Source organism: Pelecanus crispus, chromosome 10, assembly GCF_030463565.1.
Source record: "Pelecanus crispus isolate bPelCri1 chromosome 10, bPelCri1.pri, whole genome shotgun sequence".
NCBI classification, from domain to species: Eukaryota; Metazoa; Chordata; class Aves; order Pelecaniformes; family Pelecanidae; genus Pelecanus; species Pelecanus crispus.
Genome location: NC_134652.1, coordinates 16,983,485 through 17,008,651, shown reverse-complemented (window position 1 = coordinate 17,008,651; position 25,167 = coordinate 16,983,485). Strand labels below are relative to the sequence as shown.

Genomic DNA, 25,167 nt, shown 5'->3' with positions numbered 1-25,167 from the left:
TCCGACAGCTCTACGTTGCTGGAGCCATGCTCTGACTGACGGCGACCCTGGGAGTGAGGCTGTAGCGTACAATCTGATGGAGAGAATGGCAGAAACACCATGTGGAATGAAAGGGAAGGAAGGTAAGAGCTAGGGTTTGAGCAGCCCTTGTGATAGGATGGTGGGGGCTCTCCAGACCCCCACGTTGGTCTGAAAGAGCTGTAAAGAGCATGCCGGCTCTCCAAGCTATATGCTGTTTCTCTGCTGCCATCCCTACCTGTCAGGGTGATGCTGGTCCACAGGCGCTAAAAGTGATTTCTCTCTCCCATGGAGAAACCTTGTGTCCTGCACTCCAAAGCCTGGTGCCTGCAGCTCATGGCAAGCGGCACGTGCCTGCATGGCCTGACAGCCCACGGGGTCCTAGGAGACACATAAAGACCCCATTATTACCAGGCAGGGCGTAAAGAGGAGGAACAAGTCTGATTACACAAAGGGCTAAATGCTCATTTGCAGTATTTGGAAATGGAGTTGCAAAAGAACAAACAAATAAACCCCAGTGCCTAAGCCGCTTGACAGTGTGAGCTTTATTCCCAGCAGCTCCCTGAGGCCTCTTCAGTACTCTCAGTCAGTGCTACCGAGAGCTCTGCCTTCTGCAGGAGCATTGCAGAACTGGTCAATGGGATATGGCTCAGCATGTGCCTGGGGCTGTCACAGCCAGGACATGCCTCTGGGGATCCTGAATGAGCACCACAGTCTGCAAGCGGGAGAGAGAAGGAATTTAGGAAGGTGCTCTCAGCGGCAAGCCTGCTGTCTGACTTGCTAGACCATGATGAGTGGTCTACATAGTGCTCACAGTAGGGTGAAGGCTCCAGAGCAAATAAACTGTGTGCAGTTAATAGTCCTGATGGTGTGAAATCTGCAAAGTTTTTTTCTTATTTTAAAAAACGTGATGAACAGCAGACATCAAGCAGATAGGAAGTCAAGTGGAAGATTATGACTCAAGTGTTAAGGAAGGCTGGAGGGGAGAGAAGAGACACCCCAGAGCAGAGGTCGGGATGGGTGGCTTAGTCTGCCAGGCAAGTGGTGCCCTGTTACACAAAGTGAGGAAGAGGAATTTGGAGGGGGCAAATAATGGAAATGAGCTAAGTGGGAAAGGAGAGCTCAGAGAGGCCCAGGAAGTGTGATCTCCAACAGTAGAAGCTGGAGTTGGATGTTCTCCAGGGAAAGCCTCTAGAGTTACCCGAGGTGTTGAAACACTCAGTCTCATTGTGAAGTATTACCTAAAATTACATTTTCCTTTTGCATGCTCTGTGTTCCAAACATTGTAGTCTATTGTTTAACTATTATCTCAAGCAACAAAGTTAAACTTATTCTTTATGTTTAAACCTTGTCCTGCAATAATGAATGTCGACATGAATTGGGCGTTGCACTCTGCTGTGCACCAGGCTCTGTCTGTCTCAGTGGTGGGAAATGGACACCTCCAGGGCCATTCACACCCAATCCTACGGCCTGTCCTCCAGCACAGGGTGGGACTGAACCACTTCTGGGGTGCCAGCTTTCTCTGGGTTCTGCTAGACAGGCTCGATGATGAGCGTAGATCAGGCACCTGAAGGTTTCCAGCATGTAGGGGTGTGTGCAGGCTGTCCCACTGCAAAGGCTGTCCTTAGGCAGGTGACACTGAGCTGTGCTGGGTGAAACCTGTGCACTTTCTGATGATGCAGGTAGGATATGGTATGGGGATGAGAGCCCTGCCTGAAACGCAACAGCACAGGCCTTGCACACCCTTCACTACTGAGTTATTGCTCCTGAGCTCTTGCACCACCCTGCACGGTGCAATGGCTCAGAGCAGCCACAGAGAATGTCAATGTCGCTCTGGGCTGGCAAGCCCTGGAGACTGGACCAGGACCGCTACTGCTGATGTAAGGACGGGCTCTTGCAGTGATGGAGCATTGCTCCGATGGCTGGGGCCTGCTGTGCGGTAGGCTAGAAATGGTGTCTTGTGAATGCACAGGTGCAAGAGGGAATTTCTCCAGACACAACCAACAGTTGAGTTTGATGAGGTGTTAATTAGACCTTTCATGCAGCCTGAGCTGTTGGAGAGCAGACCATGTTAGCTACCTACTGCGTCTGCGGGTACAGGAATCCCAGAACTGCTCAGAATTTGCTTGGGGAAAAAATTGTGAGATTCTGAGGAATTAACATAGGTTTTAACAGCAGATCAGGAATCAGACACAAAGGTTAATGCATCACTGAATCACACATTCAGTGCTAGAAGAGAAGGAACACAAAGGAAAGCTATTAGGAAGAAGAGATGCTAACATGTGCTAAAGCTCAGAACATTTGGTACAAAACTTAGGCTGGCATGTCTAGACAGATTTTGGCTCTCATGACCTGTTGTTCCTCAGCTGGTGGAGCCTAGTTTTTGCCACTGGACACTCACAAGCATCGAGGTGTTACCTCCACTACGGCAGGAGCTGCAGTGCCAGGAGGATAAGGGCTGGTAGGCACTTGTGTCCACGCTATGCTGGCTGTTGTTGATGCTCTGTGGCCACTTTGGGTCCTGAGCCTGCTGAAGTCACCAGAGAAGTGAAAATCTTTCTTGTCTGGAGCTACAGCCTTTCCATACCTCCTCATCCCCCACCTCTCAGAGGCACCAGTCCTGCTGCCTTCTTGGCTTTCTGTCTGCCCTCTTTCCAGCCTCTTTGGCCCCTTCTTGCTGCTGCTGTCACCACTGCACATCCACTTTCTGGTCACAGAGCCACAGCACTTCTGGCCAGGTAGCAGCAGCAGGTGAGGAAGCTCCTACATATCAGTCCTCACCTTGTGAGGCACAAGACTTTCTCATCCTTCATGATTTTATTGCCTCCTACTCCTGGTTTGTAGTACCTGTGGAGCTACTACACAGGAGGTAACCACCCATCTGGGTCACTTTGGTTCCTTTTGGTGCTGATGTCATTCCGCAGTGCTCTGAAATGAGCCCATAAAGATGAGGAAGCATGTTTGTCAGTGATGATGAAGTCCTTCCTCCCTGCCAGCTGTGGACATGGGAGGGTCGGGAAGCAGCATGGAGACAAAGTCTTGATTATCTGTGGGCAGTCCAGGTAGGGGTCAGGTTAAAACCTGTCCCAGTCCTCAGCCCTGCTCCCTGCATGAACAAATCAGCGCCAAGCCCAGGTTCCCATGTTGGTGCTTATGTGGTAGAGAGAGGTGTTAGCTTATAGGTCATGAAATGACACAGGCTGTACACTTGGGGTCCAACAAAACCAGAGGCCAAAGCAAAATCAGGGTGCTAAAAATGGTAGAGTCTTTGGTAGTATTTTTATGATGACTGTCCATGCTGTTATGAGGGCAGAAGAGGGCTGTGTCTGTCTGAGCAGGTCAGCACACATCAGTCGGTTCAGGCATTGCTTTTTAACTGTGACTTGTTCTGGAGTAGCAGCCAAAGATAGTGTATGGACAGAGCTTGTTTGTTTAAACTCAAGTAGGGAAGAGAAACAAGGAGAGCCTGGAGTAGATGCTATCCGGCAGAGGGAAGGACTCTGGGTGGGTTTCAGGAAGAAATGTAGGTATTTGTCCTGTCTTCTTGCTGACAAGGGCTTCTGCCCTGTTTGACCCAGGGGACTTGTAAGCACTGCCTTTTTTAGAAGCTCTGTTTTGGCTCTTTGACTTTCTTTAAAAAGTACATCCTTGCTGTATTGGTCTAAGGCTCTTTAGTGATGCCACAGAGGTGAGCGTGTCTCAGTCAGCAGAGCCAGAAGCTTCACCCTTATGTAAGCTACAGCAAGGCTGGTGGCACAGGCTGTACCAGGACACTGAATAGGTCCAGAGCAAGAATTTTGTGCAAAAAATCAAGCCACAAGACAAGCAACATTAAACTAATGATACAAAGGGAGGAGGAGGAGGAGGTCACTGCAGCATGAACTCAGGCTCTGGTAGCATCAAACTTATGAGTGAATCCATTCATAAATACATTGGAATGAGGTGTGAAGGATGTGATGAGGCATTTTGTGGTTGGTTATATAGCTGGGTCAAGGATCTGAGATATAAGCAAAGGATTTAGCTATTGCTCTTTCAGGAGAAAAGGGTTAAGATAATTGTTGTTGCTGAAACTTGATCTGGATGGCTGGAATGCCAAAATACAGTCACCTGTATAGGAAGAACAAGATGGGTAAGAAAAGACATAGATGAGATTATGCCACTGTATAAGTACACAGTGTACCTTCATCCTGATTGCTATCTACAATCTTAGTCATTTCATCTCAGAAAAGATGTAATAGAACCAGGGGGCTTACAGAGAGAGGAGCCGAGGATATGTGGAGGTATGTGATGTCTTCACATGAGAAGAGATTAAATAGGCTATGCCTCTTCAGCTCAGAAGACAGACAGCTCAGAGAGAATGTTATCGAGGTCCATGAGCCTGTGAATGGGGTGTTTTTTCCACAGTGCAGAAAGTAGTTTGGAAGGAAGCTTTGGCAAAGAGGAGGAAGCTTTTTTACACAATATGTGATGGCATTGTAAAAGTCATTGTCACAGGGTACTGTGGAGGCCAGAGGGGTGTGTTCAGAAAGGGACTGGACAAATCAATGGTGGGAAAAAGCATCAGTGGTAATGCAACATCATGGCCCAAATGCAACCTCCAGAGTCCCTGGAGTACGGATTGCCAAGGCTGGGTGTGGCAGTGTGGGACATAAAGACCTCTTTGCTAGAAGGCTTGTGCAGCTCTACTGTAGATCAGGCTGGTTGAAGAAAGGTGGTGCTGAGCAGAGAAAGAGAATACAGTATAGCAGCAGATTTATATGTAGTCCCCACCAGGCTCTGCTCCCCAGAGTGAAAACCCTGTCTGAAATCTGGCGCTGCAGGTCAAAGTCTTTGCAGCAGGTGGCATGAGTTGGGTCTAGTACCTGTCTCTGCTGCTGCAGGTATTTGGTTCCAGTAGGAACCTGAAGAAGTTAGTAAGTGAGCCTGTGCCTTAGTCCCCCTCACCAACCAATTCAGACACAAGATAAAGCTATTTCTACCCGTCACTGTTGGCTCAAAGGGCAGACATCTGTTGCCCAGCTCTAGGGATCCACCACAGCACAACAGCCAGGCCGGTGTTACTCCTACATTTGGGGCTTGGCAGAGGATCAGTTTGCTTTTGTAGTAATCCAGGGAGTAACAGATGAAATAACCCGTGTTTGTGAAGTCCAGCACCCAGGAGTCAGACGATGATGTTAAACCACCTGGCAGCCTGTGCGATGGTAATGTCTCCTTGTGCAGCTGCATTCTTTGTTAGAGGATCACTTTTTTTTATTATTTAAAGGATGACAATCTGCAGTTACCAGCATGGAAAAGAGATTTCCAAATGCAGATGGCTCTTTAATGTATCAGGAATGAGCCTAGGAAGTTCCAGTGGCTGGAAGCTGAAGCCAGACACATTCTGATGAGAAATAACATACTTGGAGGCTAATTAACCATGGGAGCAATTTGCTTAAGGTTGAAGTAGGTGCTCTATGACTGGCAAGTATTGAATCAGGACAGGAGATCTATTTCAGAGATGTGCCCACACTCAAGTGAAAGTTGCGTCCTGGGAGATGTGGCTATGGGAGATGCTCTGGGAAAGGTTAGATTTGAGCCATGGTTTTACAATATAGAGTTGTGATGTCAGTACCATCTCATGGTGTTGCAGCCCTCCTGCCCCACTCTCCCACAGCTCGTTCCTGACCTGTGAGGTGCTGTCCCATGTTATGCCAGTATTACCATTTCTGGGACAGAGCTGTGAACTGTTCGGGTGACTGATCAATGTTAAATTACATTTTTCTCAGTGCTTATTTAAAAGCAAGCTTGAGCCTCAGTTCTAGCTCAACACAGGCCCCACAAGTAGGGATGCTGGCATGGGGTGCTGGCACATGGGCAGCTGCAAGGGACAGGAGATGGGCATATCCAGGCTCAGTGACTTTGTCTAATCCTCAGTATCACAAACTCCCTGCCTGAGGCTCCTGTTTCTCCATGGGCCTCTGACTTGTTCTGTTTCCCCACCTAGAGATGCTGCCCCAGCAGATTTTCAGGACTTTTACATTTGCCCAGGTTTCTGATTTGTGGAAGTCCAGCCAGGGATACTGCATGGGCATGCCCTGGGGCTGCCGCCCACCTGAATTACGGGGCATTGCTACAGTAGTTGCCCACATTGCCTGCACAGCACAGGCTCAGCTTGTCCCACTGCTCCTGGTGGGGGATTTACTGCACATGCGCTGCGCGGTCAATTGGTGCTCACAGAGAAAGGCCAATGTGTAGGAAAATGGCAGATTTACTGCGCCAGCCCAGCCCATCTGTGCAGCACATGTGCAGGGATCTGAGCCCTCCCGGAAGCGTCTGGTTTGCTCTGCCTGCGCCGCGCTGCACACATGGACATCACGCAGTCTGGGAAATCCCAGATAAAAATGTGCCAGCGCTGGTCATTTGGACCTTATGGGTCTTCACTGGCCTCAAAATCTGTGGTTTGAGCAGCACAGGTGCTACAGGAATAAAGGGATTAGTAATAACTTCATTCCTAAACCAAGGATATTCGGGTACCTGTGCATCACTGCATCTCCACCTGCCCTGGGCTTTCATCCCTTACTCGTGCAGTACCACTTCCTGGCTGTTGAGCTGCTCTAGGTTCCCTTTGGAAGGTAGAGACCATTGCCCAAGTCATCTGGGGTGCTCTAGGCACAACTGCACCATTAAGGCAGGTCTTGAAGTTTTACTAGGAACGTTTGAACTTCATCCTGCAAAGATCTCAATAAAAGGAAAAAGAAAGAAAGAAAAAAAAAAAAAAAGGAAAACAGGCATGGAAAACAAAATTTGAGCTAGATATGCATCTTTTATGGTAAAATTTGAAAATGACCAGAACTAACTGATTTATTTCACTCTTATGGAGACAGAAGAGGAACACTAAGCAAGCCAGGGCTTTTTCTGTCCTGCTTTTGGTCTGTACTGCGCTGCCTGAGTGATGCCTGTGTCCTACAACAAAGTTGTCTCAGGAGCTTTTTAACAACAGGTCAGTTAGCTTCCTAGAGACAAGGGAGATGGGACAGACAGATGTCCTGCTTCTGCTGCTCCAGGGATGCTGGAGGTTATACTGAGGGTTTGCTTTGCTTTTCAGTCCCTGCTCAAATTCCACTGTAGCAGGTGTGTTTGCAGCAGGGCTGTAGGCACTGTGGAAGTGGTGAGGAAAACTAGAGAGCTTCTTCCTCCAAGCTCAGTCTGCTCATGGTTTGGGACTGCGAGTGGAGAGCGCCAAGCTGAGCCTGAAGAGGTAATTTAGCAAAGTCCAGGACGGTTTATTTTGCAGCCAGCACATAAAGCATTTGAGGTCAGAAAGCAAGCTGGGCTAATCTTCAAATCCATTTGCAATATGTCGATCTTCAAACCCAATATAGATTGTGTTCATAATTTCAGTTTAGAGTTCATTAGTTCACTCTCATACAGTTCCTGCATTACATTGTAGGCAGCCATCCCTATACTGAGTATTTAAAACCTGGGAGTTGGGTTTTTTGATCCTTTTGGTATATTTCCGCACACTTAGTTTTGTAGAACAGTATTTGCAAAATCCCCTTTTCGCCAGATGGCCCATGTGAGTTGCGGGGAGCTCGTACCTCTCCCTCTGGCTGTACCACAGCTGGTCCAGCTGGTCTCCTCGCTCTGCTCAGCTGGGGAGGAACCATCCCCAAACCACTGCCCTGGTACTGGCCTCCCAGACCTGACCCTCAGGAGGGATGTAAAAGCATTTCTGAAAGGCGAGCCTGGGAACTGAAGCTCACCGCACTGCTAGGCAGCAGAATCAGGGATGCATCAGTGCTATGGGGTTTTACAGCATGTTATTGTTTTTCCATTTCTAATTGTATCTCTTCCCTCTCTGTCTGCAGGGATTTATTAGCGCTGCCTTTGCCAGTGTCTTCTTATGCTTCACAGGGTCCAGCTGCCCTTTTGTCCCAGTCTATAATTGACCATCGTCATTAATTTAAAGTCAGAATGATTGTTTCCAAGCTATATTTAGCCTGAAGTTTGCTGCTCTTGTTTCAGACCTGATTAGAGGCTCATGTGCCGGAAAGCTTGCTATTCTTCCCTGCCATGACAACTGGTCTGATAAAAGGTCTCATCTCTCCTCACAAACCTTCCCTTTCCTTCCCCATCCTCGGTCATGGGGCTGTCCTGGGGGAGTTGGGGTCGCAGGACCCAGCACCACTCATCCCTGTGTCCCGGTGGAGTCAGGACAGCTGTGTGATTCCTGTTGTGTTCCCGGGATCCCCGTGCATCAAAGAGCAGCCCAAGACAATACAGCATTGTTTTTTCTCATCACGTTCACTTGCTCAAGCCAATGTGTCCTGTCCTGTGCATACATTATTGCTTCTAAAAATGCATCAGCTATGCAGTGCACATTACACTACTGAACAGAAAAGCGTGCCTGTCCGGTCGGTGTGTGCCTTTGTGTGTTTTCATATCTCTGCTCCTAAGCGTAAGAATAGAGTAACTGCTTGGACTTCCTCCTGGGAGCTGCAGTTTTCCAAGGTGCAGTTTGGATTGCTGGACCAGGGAGCCAGGGAGGGACTGCCTTGGATGGCAGCAAGCCTGTGCCAGGGACTGCTGCTGCGGTGGTCACATACAGTCCCCAAGATTAGGAATTGCTTTGGTTTTGGCATCAGCAGCATAAGCAGATACACCTGTGTAGCCTCAAGTCTGACTCAAATAGGAGCTGTCTGGAGGAGATGTATTAAGATAGTTGGGCCATAAGCCATCAGGAGACTAATACATACACATAACTCACTGTAACCTTGTGCATTGAAGTGCTGTGGTTTAGTAATAGGAACAGGACAGACTAAAAGTGCACCCGTGTTGGAATTCCATCAGTTTGCTAACAACCAATGCCCAAGAACATCAGAAAAAGGGAAGCACCTAGCCGTATTTGTCCAGCCTTTCCTCCCACCCTCCAGTGCTCAGGGACTTCCCGAGCTGGAGGTGGCATCTTTGTATCTAATAGCTTTGCTGTTTTTTTCTTCCATTTTCTTCCATTTTCCCAGTCCTTGCTTGAGTCCAGGGAAGTTGTTCCTCAGCTTAAATACATGTTGGGTGAAGAAGTGTCTCCTTTTAAGATGGGCATTAAAACTTATTCTTTAATCGCTACTGAGGGTTGTTGCAGTAGTAGAACTAGTACATACCCCAAGATCTTGTTCCTGAAATGCTGTTGTGCTCCAAAAGCTCTCCCTGCCTGCCTGAAAATGATGCTCAGAGCTCTGCTGCCAGTTGGGTTTCACTCCATTATTCTCAGCTGTACTTGCGACAAGCATTTGTATTAAGTATAATTTATTTTTTCCATTTAAGGATGCAAAGGTTTCGTTAGAAAAGGTCTGTGAGTGTGGTGACTGCCTTTGGTATCCTGTGATGTAGGATGGGCATCAGTTGTTTTAGGACTTCTCCTGTGACAACACTAGGCTTACATGGTTTTTTCCTCTGTTTCCTATAGGTTCATGAAAGTGGCTGGCAGCACGGTGGATGCTGTTACCTGGCAACAGTAGGTATTCACCATTTCTTCTACTTTCCAACGTTAATTGCAGTGATCAGACAATGCTGGGAGCAGAGCTGATGCGCTGTCTCGGTGTGAAAGGGGGCAGATATGTGACAGCCACCTCCTCTGTCCTCCTGCTGCATTTAGATAGGTGAAAGAGGCTCTGTCCCTCCCTCTGGAGCCTCTCGAACAAATACAGGAGGGGATGTATTAACCTTTACCACTGCAGCTGAGACAGAGGCTAAAAATACCACTGCCTGCATGCCTGGCCTGCCTGATTGCTGGAAACAAAGCCTGTGTTGGACTACTGGGTCCCCGGAGGCAGCTGGGAAGACAGGCAGCTCCGGTGGTGGCCGGGGTGGGGACGACAGGAAAGCAAAAGCCAAGTGTGACAGATGTACGGGACTATCTGAAAGCCATTTTCCTTTCACCCTGATCACTGTCTCCCTGCAACCAGTGGCCCAAAGCTAAGCTGGTTTGGCCCAGAGGAGGGAGAGGCAACTTAGTCCAAAGGTAAATGCGCAATGCCCCATTCCCCGCTCCGTTTTGTAAGGGTCTCAGATGTCCGTAGACACGCCGCTGTCCTGCACTGCAGATGGGGCCCCAAAAGCAGATGTTGATGGAAAGGAGGTGAACATCCAAGATCCAGGCCAAAGTGGGGCTGCCAGAGAGATGCTGATACCTGATTTCTCCTGGTTCCTACACATGAACATGTGCTGCAGTTCAGAAGAGGCAAAGCAAGCTCTGAGCGGTAGTACTGTGACAAGCACCAAGTGGAGGAAAAGGTTTTCTTATTTGGGGGAAAATCCATAAACATCTTTTTCCTCCTGTTATTTCTAACTGCCCCAGTTTGCACAGTGTGGCCAGAGGTAGGTTCCCCAGCAGGCTGTGACCCTGTGCAGTGGGAGTGCAAATGCCAGTGCAAAGGTGAGGCAGTGTGCAAGCACAGCAGCAAGTGCCAGAATTGATAGAAAAAGGGTTTGTGGGGCAGGCAGGACTCTCTCCTGCCACAGAAAGGACACATTTCAGAGACAGGCAGAAACATGGTGAGACCTCCCTGTTCCTAGAAAAAGTGGCTTTGCTCTGACACTAGTTTAAACTTCCCATGGGCGGCACTGGCCTTGACCACTGGAGCCAGGGTCTCAGGTCCAAAGTGGGCTTGGGTTTGATGCCCACAGGCCTTGTTCCCCAAACTGGTCCTCTTCAACGACCCTTTGTGGGGTGCTCAGGTTGCTTTGCTGAAGTGTAGTGGAGTGGTTCATAAAGCCCACCTGGAGACCTGCTCTTAAAAAGAGCTTGGTGGGTTTTAAGACATGAGGTTTTCTTGCAAGTGTGCCCAGGTTCTCTGTGCTGGTGTGTTAACTTTGGAGCCTCCTGCAGAAGCAACTGCTGGCATCTCAGAGTGGTTCATAGCACCAGCATCCAGCAAGTCCTGTTCCTCAGGGAGCGTAGCTTGCCTCGCTGTGCCGCAGTGTTGTTTGCTTAGGTGTTTGGCTCCTGGGGCTTCCCTGCCAGGCAGCAGCAGCTTGATGCAATGGGGGCAGTGGGGTAGCAGAGCATTTGGAGCAGGATTTGTCTTTCTTACAGGCTCATGCTGTGCAATGATGATCTATGTCTCAGCTGGGAGTTTGCTTTTCATGATTACACGATGTGCTGATCACATTTACTTAGGCCAGGAATTTGCTGTCTGCAACAGGGCTTGATCACTGGGCCAAGCCCTTGGAGGAGTTGAAGGAACAAACTTCCAGGCTTCAGATGTGGAGTTTCGTCCTGGTGTGCAGGGAATCTGCCCACACGGCTGCTTTGAAACCTCTTCTTATAGAATCAGTGCAAAGTGCTCGGCAGCTCTGGTGCTGAGCGGCTGCACCGAAGCAGCAGCCTGTGAGGGTTGGCAGAGCTGAGACGCTGCTTTCTGACCCATTTCCACTGCAGCGTAGGAGCTGCTTCTCCCCCAGCCCAGGTTTGCAGCTCTGGAGATTGCACCCGTATACATTTGTGAGGACTGGCAATTGCTACAGCTCCGAGCTGGGCTTCTGTACTGTTTATGAATAAATGTCAAAACAGTGTCTCATCCCTCTGCTCCAAACAGCAAAACAAAACAAAACAAGTTCCTTTGTATCCAAGAAGAAAATTATTAGCAGGAAACTAAACTGCTGTCTAACTTCAAGTATGAACGTTTCTGTTCCAAACCCTAACGTTCTCCCGGGATATCGGTTATAAATTTGTCAAATCTGTTACTCCTTTGAAAAGGCTGTGCTCGATCCAGAAAGGGAATTGAGAAGGGAATGCATTGCAGGGGTCCCTATTCTCTGTGTGAAAACAGAATATATCTGAAATATAGCTGACAGAAAAGTGACACTGGGTGGAAATAAGCAACCTCGCCAGCCTTTCTGAGTATGGTTTCACTTACATATGTAACTCAGCATGTGTGCCTCCCTCTTCAGAAGTAATGTGTTGCTGGAGAGGGATGTGTGAATGCCTTCGAAATGCTCAGGGAATTTCCACTAAAGGAGGGTGTGGCAGGTGGGACTGACAGTGGCTCCGAGAGTTTTGGCATTTCCCTGATAATTTAGTTTGTTTGTTTTGAGTAAATGCTTGGTTTATTGCAGACCCCCTCAGTCTTTGGATGCGGGTTTTCACTGCTCAGAAACCTCCCCACAGCCATCTCTTTTCTCGGTGCTGGCATCCTCGCACATGGTGAAGATTCATTGCTCACTTAAACCTGTAGCCGTGCCCGGTCCCATCCTCAGGTGTGCTCTCTCAATCTGCACAGCTGGTTTTCCATTCAAAGTGATTGTGCAAAACTCCAAGTTTTGTATCTTTAATGGGCAAATCCTTACGCAGTTCTGCCTCTGAAGCACAAAATCCCTATTAATGACAGGGAAAGTAAATGTTTGCATCTTCAGAATCAGTGAACATCTATCCTTTTGGCTCCTTGGAGAATGCCATGTTATCTTCCAAGATGGAAAGTCACCCACCCGATGTGGCAAACCAGAGATGCCAGGCACACGGGCATGTCGGGGATGCTGCTTAAAATGCTTTTGCTGGGCTTGGTTTGGGTGACATCTCTTCTGGCTTAGACACGTCAAGTGTGCAGGCAGAGTTGCTCATGAGGCAGTAGCTGCAGGGGCAGGTTTCCCAAAGGTGCTGGGGCAGAGTTGCTCAGCATGCACCCTGCCCCGATGTATATACCAAGGGAATATATTTGGGCTTTCATGACCTGCTGTGAGTGCTCAGAGTATGGTGTCTTCTGAGGTTGTGCCTGGAGGAAGGGGTTGCATGAAGGAATCACTGGCCCATCTCCACCTGTAAATAAACCTGGCCAGGACATGGCTTTGTCCACTGGCTTGCCATCCTCCGCACTATCTGATGGAGGGCACAGTCCATGGTAGCATCGTGGTCCTGGCCACCAGCATGGTCCCAGGCGATGCCAGGGCATGGGAGGGGAGATGGTGTGGGCCAGAGACGGCTCCCACCGGCAGGACAGACTGAGGCACCTCATCTGGGGGCAGAGAAAGACATGGGTGTGAGCTGTGCCTTTGGGGCCAGAGAGTAGCCCCTGGTCATTCTTCTTTATTCGTTGACTGGAGGTGGGCAGTGCCTCTCCCCTGTGCCTGCAGGTCTTTACCTGGGGGGAGCAGGTCGCATCCCCCCTCGCCTCTCCGGGGGGAGCAGTGGGGCTGCCTGTGTCCTGTGCTGCAGAAGGGGGCTCTGCCCTCTCCTCGGGAAGATGCTTAGGGATGGGGGCCACCTCTGTTGGGAGAGGTGTCTCGGTTTCACAGCTGTGGTGGCAGAGGGATGTCACACTGATGGCAGGGAACTGCCCCACTTGGCGTCCCCGGCAGGCGGGTGCCTTAATTCCTAGCAGACTCTCCCTGTAGCAGCAGGCAACAAAGTAGATCCGGAAATTCCTGAGCTTTGGGAAGTGGGCTTTAATGTAATTAACTGCAACAGAAGAAGAGGTCAGATAATAGGGGCAAAGGTTTCTCTTTAAAATGAAAGGGGAGGTAAATGAAACCAGCTGCCCAGGAGCCAGTGCACCGCCTTCATTAAATATGGGATGATGCTCATGGTCCCACGCAGCAGATTGTGGATCTTTCCAGAAAACCATCTTAAAGGCAGCACAAGTCCCGGAGGTGGCAGGATAGAGACATGTAGTCCCAGGTTCGCCCAGGTGCCTGGCACTGCCCTTCTCTGGGAGGGCTGTGTGCGCCCTGGCCTTGCAGCCTGCCCAAGAACAAGGGCATTTCTGGCTGGCAGCTGTGCTCAGCCCTGCCTCAGTAGACCCTTTGGCAGCACCTTTCTTGGTGTACTGTTCCCAGCTCTTGTCTTTGTGTCTCGAGTCTCATGCTGCAGTTCCAGCCAGGGATGGGGGCTGGGAATTGGGGTGCTGCATTTCCTTGTGCTGGCACAAATCCCTGCCCAGCCCTTGGCTGAGTCCTCCCCCTGTGCCGTGCTCTGCTTTAGCCACCTCTGGAGTGATATGGTCACACCTCCCTTTGCAAAGCACACTGATCTCATCCCAGGTTTCATATTTAAATATGAATATTTGCATATTCAAATGTGTTTTTTTGAAATGGGGTAATGTAAACAGAAGGGGGAGAAGTGGCCTCAACTTTGTACAGTATAATAGGGCACCCAAAGTCACTGTACATGGCCTTTTCTCTGAGACATATGTCTCATCTAGGATTTAGTTGCTCTTTTCCTTGGCTGGCTCTTCTCAAGTTTCTGCAGATTGTCTGTCTACAGAGGTAGTGGCATCAAACTAGGGGACACGATGAGTCAGCTCTGCATGCAATTGCCTTTATCTATTCTCTCCTGTATTGCGAGAAATGGCATAGTCTGTGCCCATGGTGGGCATGCTGAAATCTCCTAGGCTTCAGGGCCAACTCTGGTACTGCATCATACTCAGAGCTCACTGGAAGATCTGCCAGCCTGTCTTGCAGCTGAATAGCTTGTCCATGAGCTATGCATCCTCTGCCTCTGCAGAGCTGTGGCTGCCAGAGACCCCTGCCCACGCTGGGGAGGGTCTGTCCATTTGTCTCCTTTGGCACTCAGACCTTGCCGGCATGGGGAGAGGAGGATGTGGATGCCGCGGCCCCCGGGGCTGGCTCAGCCCGGCTGCCTGTGCACTGCGCTGCTGCCTGGGGAGGTGCTTGGGTACTTGTCAGCACTGGAGCTCTCTGCAGCTGCTGCTGGCTTTTTGGGAGGTTGGAGAGTTGCGACTGTTCGGGGTTTTGGGGTTTTTTTAAAGTCAAGTGCACTGAGTCATTGTAAATATCAGCAAAGCTGCAGCCTTTGCTCCTGGGAATAATCCACGCCTAACGAGCGCTTCTCCTGCTTTAAAGGCCTGTCAGTTGTTTGCCTTTTGCAGATTTCTATACTGCCTTTACTGACAGTTCTCAAAAGGAAGTGCCCAAATCTCAGTGATGAAGCCTACAGCTGGAAACGGCTGACCTGTTCCCGAGTAGCCTGGTACCAGTGAAGACCTCAGTGCCCCCCTCTTCCTCACAAGCCTTGTGCAACTGGTGCCATTTTCCCTCTTTCCCAGTTTGAGGATGTTGAAACTACCTGTTAGTGTCCGAGAACTTTCCAGGCAGATCTGCAAGAGATCCTTGCCCATCGTACAGAAGCTTGTGATGGTCTTCATGCTCTGCTGAAATACCCAAAGCCAAGGTGCTCCCACCCTTGCTCCCCCCACCCTCACTCCCCCAGGAGACATGCTACCAACAAGATTTCCTGATACTGAAGCAGGTTTATTTTTGCCTTTCCTCCCTCTGCCAGTCCCCATTTCTCTGGGTTGTTAATGAAGGTGTCAAAAAACTGACTGTGGCACTGTCCCGGGGCATCTCTCTTCCCTGCAGGGTCTCGGCTGTGCTCAGCACAGCAGCACCTTCCCAGGCTGCCTCCTCTGCACAGTCCCCGGAAGGGCAGAGCATCCTCTGGGGCTGCTCCTGGGGAGATGGTCCCCCCCTTTGGCAGTGGAGCTGAAGGTCAGAGCACACCTTGCGCTTCGACAAGACGATGAGTAGATGCAAGCCTGCCTTTGCTTTCCAAGGGTTTTTTTCTGGGACCATATCGGCTTTCACAGACAAGCTGAACCCTGCAGAAAGCCTGCTGTGTTGGAGGGGCCATATGCAGACTGAGGTCTCTCTAACTCCATCTTTTCCCATTTAATACAACCTTATTTTTATGGCCTTTCAGACAGTTTTCGGCCCAGGTGATGGGGTTTTTAGTCCACAGCAGTCTGAAAAAATGGTTTCTGTTCAGTTCTTAAGTGCTGTGCTAAAATCCAAACATCTGCCATCCCCAGAGTCCATTGCTTTGTAATTTTGTCTTAAAAAGTAATCTCTGTAAACCCCACCACTGCCTGCTGCTTACAGATCTGTTCTCCTCCCGGCAGCCAGTGGTTTGATAGTGTATAGGTGATTGGAACGATTTCGAACACTTCCCAAGTCCCGCCCGGAGATAATCTCTGCCCTTAGCACCTTCCAGTCAACACAGACATACAGAAATACCTCTTTCCTCCTTCCCTGGGTTACACAACATTAGAGTTAAACTGGGCATGATCCTGTGCTTCACTGGGGACGCAGCAGGGACTATGCATCTGTGGGAGGATTGGCAGAAGAGACTCTTCTCATTTAATGCATTTCTGTTCTGGGCCAGTTAGTCCTAGTGTTGCTCCCCTTTCACTGCAGCTCTGTGCAGCTCCAAGAGCATTTACCCTGTTACCTGGGTAGTGACCTGAAGCAGTGAGATGCAAAAATCCTCTCTGAGCACTCGTGCATGTTGCACGTGTGCCAGGTGCTCTGGCTGAGGCGGAGTTAGCCAGCAGCATCCTTTGGGGATGCTCCCGCATTCCAGCACCCAAGTGAAGCAGCCACTATGGGCACTACAGCTGCTCGCTGGTGTGGATGAGATGCATGTTATGGAGAAGTCAGCCCTGGAAAACTGAATCCACCTTTCTTCAGACCCCAGGTCTTCAGCCCATTATGCATCCCAGCACCCATGGCTGCACTGAAATCTATGGAGAGGGAGAAGGGTCTGTGTAACTCTGGTGGATGTGGCTCCAGCCAGAGCTGCTGTAATTCCCGTGCACCTCTGTCACCCCAGCAGAGCTCCAACACGGTCTGGGGCTCACTGTGTCGAGCGGGTGATGCACACTGTAGATTTGCGAGGAGAAGGTTCAGAAAGTTTCTCTTGCAAAATCTATTTATCAGCCAAATGGCCGTCCCAGGGGTATGCCAGTGCATGCTGCAGCAGACATCCTGGTGTCCCTGCATGGCTGAGAGGAGCCTCTGGGAGATGTGCAAGGGCTGCCACTGCTCCTTGCATGGGGGCCGAGGTGCCAGCCCCAGACACTTCCTCAGGAGGAGCTGGTTGGGATTAATTCCAGCCACAGGGTATTTGCACTCCAAGACAGACTGCTTCACCTCATGTCCTGGAGCCAGGAGACAGTATTGAGGCATTTCAGAGCCTTTCTCCCACACTTAGAGACAGATGATTCACATTGTGATTGGCAGCACTATAGCTGTGTTTCATATAAGCAAACACATGGAGAGCAGGAATTAGCCCTCTGTATGGGAAACGCTTCCTGGCATTCCCAGGGCAGAAGGGATTTCTGTGAGAGCAGGACTTCCCCTGCAGGTAACAGACATGGCATTTCACGGGATTCAGCCATGGACTTTGCTGGGAGAGCGAGCAAGGAAGGTACAGGTGGTGCAGGGGTGCTGGGAGCGGGGCTCACTTTGGTGCCATAGGTTCTCAGCCCGTGCACCCCACAGTCACTAATCCTTGCTCAGAAACACCATCAGGGCTTAGCCTAGAGGTTTATTATTGCAGCAGGATGTCCAGGAGCGATTCTGGTTCTCAGACCAGAAGAGGCTCTGTACAATCCCTGTTGCAGACCAGTCATGGAATGGGGACTGTCCCATGACCCAGGTAAGAGTGATGCAGTTATTCCCACAGCTGGGAGTGCAGCCAGCTTCCCCCATCCTCTCCTGGGTGTTTACTGCAGCAATTTCCAGTGTGTCTCAGAGGGTGTTTGCTGCTTGGGACCCTTCTCCTCCCTGGTATCTGCATTGTGTCCTCCTGTGGCTAACGGGCCCTTCATTTCAGCCATTAGATGTGCATCTTCCATTTTGCCATCCTGTAAGAGCAACTTTTCCAGTAGCAATGATACTGGGCCCAGGGCTGACTGGCTTATCTGCCTTTTGAAAACAGGGTGTCCCTAAGACAGGGGATGGGTACAGGTGGGAGAAGCCGGCTGAGCAGGAGATCTCCCAATATCTCCCTGCTGGTGGAGCCCAGGCTCTGCTCTCACAGGCATCGTGTTGGAGGGTGTCCTTCCATGGTGTCTCCATGAGATCAGTGCAGAGGGTGCTGCAAAGCCTTTGCAGGTGGCGTTTTGCTCCCAGCCTTTTGCGTTCTGCTCCCAGCATTTCACCAGCAAGTGCAAAACTTCCCGTGGTTTCTGCAGTGCAGGATGCTCAGCATTCAGGATACTTCCACCTCATGCCCTGTTTTGGAGACTGAAAGCATCTGCCGGACACAGACACAGCCAGAGGGCCAGAGCAGGGCAGGGTGCAAGCAGGGTCTCCCCCGGAGCAGAGGAGTTTTCTTGGCATGGGGCAGCAGTGGGACAGGAGGACATGGTTTGGAGCAGAGCTACTCCCAGCTGTCTGATCCTTGTCTTCTTATTTTCCTTCCAGTTACTACATTGATGGCAGGGTGGCCAAAGTGACGGACTTCCTGAAAACGCGCCTGTTAGACACGCTCTCTGACCAGATCAGGAAAATCCAGAAAGTGCGTGAGTGCAAAGGGTCTGTGAGGGGTGAGGGGGCACGGTGCCTGCGCTGCCTGGCCTCGGCACAGCTCGTGGCTGGGGCTCTGGCCTCAGCACTGACACGCTCCCAGGGGAGCTGGTGTGGGGCAGGGATGGAGGATGGCTGCCGGGGGTGGCTGTGCTCCCAGCCCAAACGCAGCCAGCCCTCACCCAGGGGATGGGAGGAAAGTCTGGGCAGCATGGCGCCTGGCCGCGGGGTGGGATGTGCGGCGGGTCAGGAGGGAAGGGGCTGTGGGCTGCAGCGTGGCATGGGCTGTGCAGGTGTGCCGGGACGCAGGCTGGATGCACCGGACAGGGGCAGACATTGCCATGCAAAGCCTTTCTAAAGCAGCTGACTGTCTCCAGCCTCCCATCTATCTATTCCTGAGGATGAGGAGAGGAGGGAGCAGCCAGGAGGTACCAAACCATCCTGAGCATGGCCAGTGCCGTGCCTGCTCAGGAGGGGGCTCCTACTGCAATATCTTACCCCACTTGCTCACAGTGCCTAAAAATGTTGCTTGCAAAGTTGTGACAGTTGCATTTCCAGGGTGATTTTTCACTAGTGGAGAATCATGATTGTTATGAACAACTGTTTTTTTTCCCCTGATGGTCATGTTTTGACTGTGTTATAAAACCCAGCTGTTGCTGGTGTGCTGTGTCAGAGCCCACGGCTCTGCCTGGCTAGCATAGCCTGCAGCAAGCTCTCCTCTCCCCGCTGGTTGGCAGGACCAGGGTCACATCTCTAGTGGCTGGGTAGGGGATGGGGGCTTCACAGGTCCCCCAGCTTCAGCTGATACGGAGGCCGGGGCTGTGACCAGCCCACTCAGTTGTCAGTCTGACAACAAATAAGGAACACCTAGTAAGCAGGGAAGGCTTTAGGGACTAGAGGGAATGACCATCCGCCTGTCTTGTCTAGGTTTTCAAACCATACCAGTCACCACAATGTCTTACTGTTGTAATTCCTGCAGGGAGAAACCGTAGGATGAGTAAACAACTCAAAGAGGCCCCAGGAAAGGGGATGCGAGGGTCGGCACAGCAAAACTGGAGGAGAGGAGCCGTTTGCCGAGTCCTCCGGCACAAGCTGGGAATCATCCATGCATGCGGATGATCCTCTTGCTGCAGGGAGGCATGGCGGGGAAACCAGCGGGATCAGCACAGGGGCTGAGAGGAACCGGCCAGCCCTGTTTCCGCTGGGGGGACACAACCCCACCAAAAGTGGTGGCACGTGCCCCACCTCTGCTGTGGGTCAGGAACCTGCTGGGAAAGGAGCAGGAGCCCCCAGGGTGGGCTGGGCAGAGGGCTCCGGTGAGTGGGGCACCAGCAGCAGGGTGGCTGGAGGTAGTGTTCACCAGCCCAGCCACGGGCAGCTGGGTGGTGACAGACCAGCAGGATGGGACAAAAACCCTAGGGGCTCCCTGGACCCCATCCATCCCCAGACCAGAGGCAGCAAGGAGCTGCCCACAGCGTGGGCTGGGGGAATTCTCACACCCACGGGGCAGGATTTGGTCTGCACAGGGCAGGGCTGGGCAAGGGCTCTCCTGGGAATGCCAGTATGGCTGAGCAAAAGCACAGCACTGGGTGCTAATAGCCTCCAGCTTGGCTTTGAGTCCGTGCATCCTGCCGGGGCTGATTAGAGCAGCTGGGCTTGTCCACTTCCCTGTTTTATTGCTTCCTCTCCGACGGGGGAAGGTGGCGGGCTTAGATAATTACAGGCAGGATGCCAACACCTCTGGGGCTTCAGTCAGGGATGTCAACTCTCACAGGCTGTGAGTGGGAGGCAGCCCAGAGCTGGCGTATTTAACATCTTTGAGGGATCCCAGTCCATCCAGCACATTCCAGCGCTCCTCACTAATGGGGCAGGATCCATCAGGCTGCGCGGAGCGCTCCTCAGGCTGCCGGGTTTGCAGACATCTGGTCATGGCAGCTCGTCACCCGGCCTGGAGAAGTGGGATTGCGGGAGAGAGGACAGGGCATTGTGCGGTGCCGGAGGTTGCTCGTGCTGGGAGAGGGCAGCTCCGGCCATCCAAGCCCTCCCATCCCACCTGGCACTTCACGGGTGTCCACGCTGCCGGCTGGAGCCTTGTAAGGGGTGGGCCAGCAGGCTTAGACCTGCCCGTCCTGCCTGTGCTGGGGACCCCTTGGATCGTGAAGCAGCCCCTGCTCAGCCATGGGGCTGGCTCTGCCCACACCTAGGGGCAGCCACTGCTTTCTTCTCAGGTACTCACCATCCCTCCATGTGGCTCCGGTACGTGTCCCAGGGCTCCCACGCTGCAGAGCCATCAGGGCTTGGGTGGTCCCTGCGGCTGGCAGCCACCTTGTGTGGGGATGTGGAGAGCTGAGGTGACATGGCAGGAGACAGCCTGCAGGACGGAGCACACAGGGACACCGCAGGGAAAGAGCAGGGCCCGGGTTTGGGAGTGTGAGGGTACGTTTGGGATGGCATGTTTGGAGTAGCTCCAGAAGATGGGTAGTGGACATGTAGCAGCAGCAGGAGAGAGTGAGGACCAGTCGTCCACCACTCAGACGTGGTGAAGACACTTAGTGACCGTGCCAGGGCTGCCCAGCAGCGGCATTGCTCTGTAGTAGCACAGGAGATGTCTGCCTTGGCTTTAAATTACAGGTTCATGAGAGTCATTTTGGTTGTTTTTGTGTCCTGCACAGGTAGTGAACACGTACACACCAGGGAAGAAGATCTGGCTGGAAGGTGTTGGCGCAACCTCGGCCGGAGGCATGAACAACCTCTCCGATTCCTATGCGGCCGGGTTCCTGTGAGTTACGCCGGCTCGCCAGCGCCCGGGCACTGCCACCCCCGCGGGCTCTGCGGGCTCGGGTGCTGCAAAGCCACTGCAGCTGGGAGAGGGCCAGCTCTGCGCCCGGACACCCCACCTGTACTCCCCCTTGCTACACCCTTGGCAGCCTGGGCAATGTTGTTTTCTCTGTAGCATCCCTGTTACCCCTCCTCAGCTCTGCTTTCCTGTAGGTGACCCAGCCTCTGGCATACCCAGAGAAGCAGAGCAAGGAGGGGACCACTTGGGATCCCACACGGGTACCCACAGTGTGCCCGCAGGGCATGGGCGTGGAAGGGGAGGCAAGATCTGGGCATGCCAGCTCCAGGACCCAGGGCCAGCACCCTGACAGGCTTGCCTCGCTCAGCAGCTTGGGATCACCCAGGCCTCCTCCCACTCTGTGTTTTTGGTTCAGGCTGCAGCCATGCGTCCTTGCGTGCATTAATTCCTGGGGCACCTGCCCAGGGAAGCGCTCAGCAGAACTCTGCTCTGGAAACCATTTTCTCTCCTTCTTCAAAGCCACAGCCGTTCCTGGCTCCTGGGACTTGTCTGCTGGCACAGCCCCATGGCATGGGCATCCTGCTGCAAAGCCCCAGTTCAGTTCTTCAGAGCTGGCCATGATCACAAAAGATGGACGAAAATTATCCAGGCTCTGGGGGGAGGCGTGGGGATGTGTCCCAAGGTATTGGGGCTGTGGCAGGCTACCAGGGTTGAAGACTTTGCCCTGGGGGTGTGAGGAGGCAGGCTGGTGCAATGGTCTGGTCCCCCCTGCTGAGATGGTGGGTGCAGGGTGCTGGGGGGACACCCCAGGCTTTGGGCACAGGGCTGCAACACTGGGGTGCACGCAGGGGCTCAGGTGCGGTGTCGGGACACGCAAGGTGAGCACAGCTGGGGCAGAGGTGGCTGTGGCAGGGGGAGAGGCATGCAGGCTTGCCAGGGTGGGGATGGTGGGAGCCGGTTAATACCCAGCTCACAAAACCATCTGAAGGCTTTGGCTCGGGTGCTGGGAGCGGGTGCCAGGTTGGGCGCACGAGAGTGATGCTGTACGCCAGAGCACGGCCATGCCACTGGGGCCGAGGGCTCCCCCCGCAGCAGCCTGACCCTTCTCCCTCCGTCCCCAGGTGGCTGAACACGCTGGGTTTGCTGGCCAGCCGGGGCATCGACGTGGTGGTGCGGCACTCCTTCCTCGACCACGGCCACAACCATCTGGTCGACCAGAACTTCAACCCCTTGCCGGTAGGTCTGCCCGGGGGCGTCGCACCCGCGCTGGCTTCTCCACACTTATTTGCAAGGAGGTTTCTCTCCTTGTGGCCTGTCAAACTCTGCTTGAAAATGAATTTTTCCAGGTCTGTTTCTTGCAGTATTAATAGGAGATGTTAGTTCATGCCAAATGCAACATGTTGGAGGCAGATGGGAGAGCGTTACCTCTGTAGCTGAAACTTCATCGAGTGCCCAGGGTGGGTAGCACGGGAGGGAGGCTGGTGCCACCGAGGGGTGCCAGCGTGGACTGCAGAGTCAGAGGGAGGGATGTGGCATGGCTCAGGGTGGGCAGCTGGATCAGTAGTGGTGAGCTGGCCCAGGGGAAGCCAGGCTGGAGCCTCAGCACCTGACTTCAGATCTCTAGAAACCGAGGTGAAGGGCATATGAGGGCCATTCCCAGCTTCACAGGGAGCAGTGGTTCTCACCAGCTCCCCGCAGTAACCCTCACTCTTCAAAAACACCTGGGCAAGGGGGGACTCCCAACACACATGGTGCTCATAAAGAAACTGTATGAAAAACCCTATTAAAAGTAGCAGGTTTCCTTTTCATCTTTTTGCGGGGGGCTAGTAAATACCCTGCCTTGTAAATGGAGAGCCATGCAGAGCGGCTGGGTGCTCTGCATCTCTCCTGGAAGTGATTTATGGCTCTATGACCTGGCAGACACTGCCGGCAGGCTGAGGATCCACGTTGGAGAGGTGCACAACCCTGCCGCTGCGAACCTGCCTTTGACGCTGCGCTGGGATCTCGGGGAGCAGCTGCAGGGGGGCAGAGGCTGAGGGAGCTGCGTCTTGGTCAGTTCTACTTACTCAGATGGTGAAAACAGCATCCCCATGACAGCATCCCCACGACAGCATCCCTGAGGGTCAGGGGAGGATGCAGGAGGTGTCTGCAACACGACGTCTGTGCTAAGCCCCCCAGTATGGCCTGGTGGGTGGCTCTGGAGAGCAAACCAGCGAGCAGGAGAGCGCGGTCCCCTGCCAGTACTGCTCTGGGTATCTCCTGGAGCACCCTGGACTGCTCCTGTACGCAGCTTTCTGGCAGACGTACCTGCCAGCGCTGGGGCCCCGGGCCGGGGGAGCCTTGGGGGCTTTGAACTTTGTTTGAGATGAATCTGAGCCTGGGGCAAACGCTTGATGGATTTCTTCTGAAGAGCCAATTCCCCTGGCCAAGCCACATCTCCCCCCTCCCCAGGGCCTCGGGGCCCCCCGGGGTTGCTCCTGGCTGGGCGGGTGCAGGCCAGCTCTCCCAGCACAGCAGGGACCGCGGGTGGCCCATGGCCAGCTCTCCCAGCGTAGCCGGGGCAGCAGCCCTGGAGCGGCTGGAGCAGGCGTGCAGTTAGGAGTGGGATTAAAGCCAGGGAAGGAGTTTGAGGAATAAACCCTGGGCTGTTAAACACAATGGAGGTCTTTAAAATGGATTTTGCTGTTGTTTTAAAGATAACTCTCCCAATAAGTTAGATGCCACCCCCCCTCATAGATGTTTCCTTGCTCTTCCACGTGTTTCAGTGTTTACCTATTTCCCACATCCCACTGCTGTGTTCCTGCACAAACTCCAGTGGGTGCTTCCCCAACCCCATTCCCTCGACTCCTATGCTTTAAAAGAGCCACTGGCAGGTGCAAACCGACAGAAAGTTTAAAAGTTGCAAGCACCAAAAAGCCCAGTGAGACCAGACCGTAACCTGCTCCGCAGGACAGCTCTTTTCCCGTGGGAGCTATCAGGGAGATGAAAGCTGCTGGCTGTACCTGCGAGGGGCCAGGGGCCATGGCACCGTGAAATACAATCTGCTCATTAGCTGCCATGACAAAGAGGTTTCCGCACACAGGTTGGACGTGAGGCAGCTGCCTGCTGAGAGAAGGGCCGCACCACCGCAGCATCAATCGCGGCTCCGGCTGGCAGCTCCTTAGGGAACCGGGAGCCAGGGCTGGACTCCCCATGGCAGCCTTTGCACCTCCTCCTCCTCCCTTGCCACTGCTGATCCCTGCTTGTCAGATAAGAGGACGGGGAGCTGCATGGTCCAGGGAGAGTTTCCTGCGTGGTCCAGGGATGGTGTAGCAATGCAAATACAGCCCTTCATCCTTGTGCTAAAGAGCTTCCCTTATAAAACCAAGTGATTTCTAGTCCATCGCCGTACGAGCACTGTGCTGCTGCCTCAGGACCCCTCCTCCCTGTGCTTCAGCTGGGCCCTGTGCTTCACCAGATGCTGCTGGTGTTGCTCATGTTAGTACTGTCTCTGTTAGGGCATGTTACACCGAATGGCATAAGGGAGCTAATAAAATGGGGTTGGGTGCTACATTTGGGGATCAGGGAATGCAGGTAACGAGGGTCACTTGGGCACCACTGCAGGAGTCTCAGCTTCTAAATCACTACGTTTCTTTCTGCCTCGCCCCTGGGACTGCAGTGCTGGGGGGGTTTGTTATGTATAGGGGAAGGAGCAGGCAAATCACTGCATTGCTCTATGTATAGCAGGATGCTAGCTGCTGCTGTGGGCTGTGCTGTGAGCTAGCGAGGGGTGCCGGTGCATTGGTGGGCAGAGAGCACAGCTGCTTTCTGGGTGCAGGTGCTGGGCAGCAAACCCAGGCAGCCTAGTGGGGCTTGCTCTGCATTTTCTGAGGGTTAGCCTTGGCTTGAAAACAAACTTGACAACTCTGGCCATTTCTGTGGGAAATGCAAGAGCACCTGGCAATAGCTGCTTGCAGGCAGGGATGCAGTGAAAATCGAAAGCAGGGGTTTAAGCTGGTCCATCCCTGGCTTTGTGTCATGGTGGCTTGCTAGTGCGGTGCAGCTGAGCTCCTCAA

At 52.5% G+C, this 25,167-nt stretch overlaps 1 protein-coding gene across 1 annotated transcript in view; it reads left to right on the top strand.

The window, feature by feature from the left end:
* Nucleotides 1-25,167, top strand: part of HPSE2 (heparanase 2 (inactive)) — a 114,144-nt gene that overhangs the window by 77,311 nt on the left and 11,666 nt on the right. Inside the window, exons 6-9 of the mRNA XM_075717559.1 lie at nt 9,461-9,508; nt 18,214-18,307; nt 20,988-21,094; nt 22,234-22,348. Of these exons, the coding sequence (XP_075573674.1) occupies nt 9,461-9,508; nt 18,214-18,307; nt 20,988-21,094; nt 22,234-22,348 (364 nt within the window). The remainder of the gene's footprint in view (nt 1-9,460; nt 9,509-18,213; nt 18,308-20,987; nt 21,095-22,233; nt 22,349-25,167) is intronic.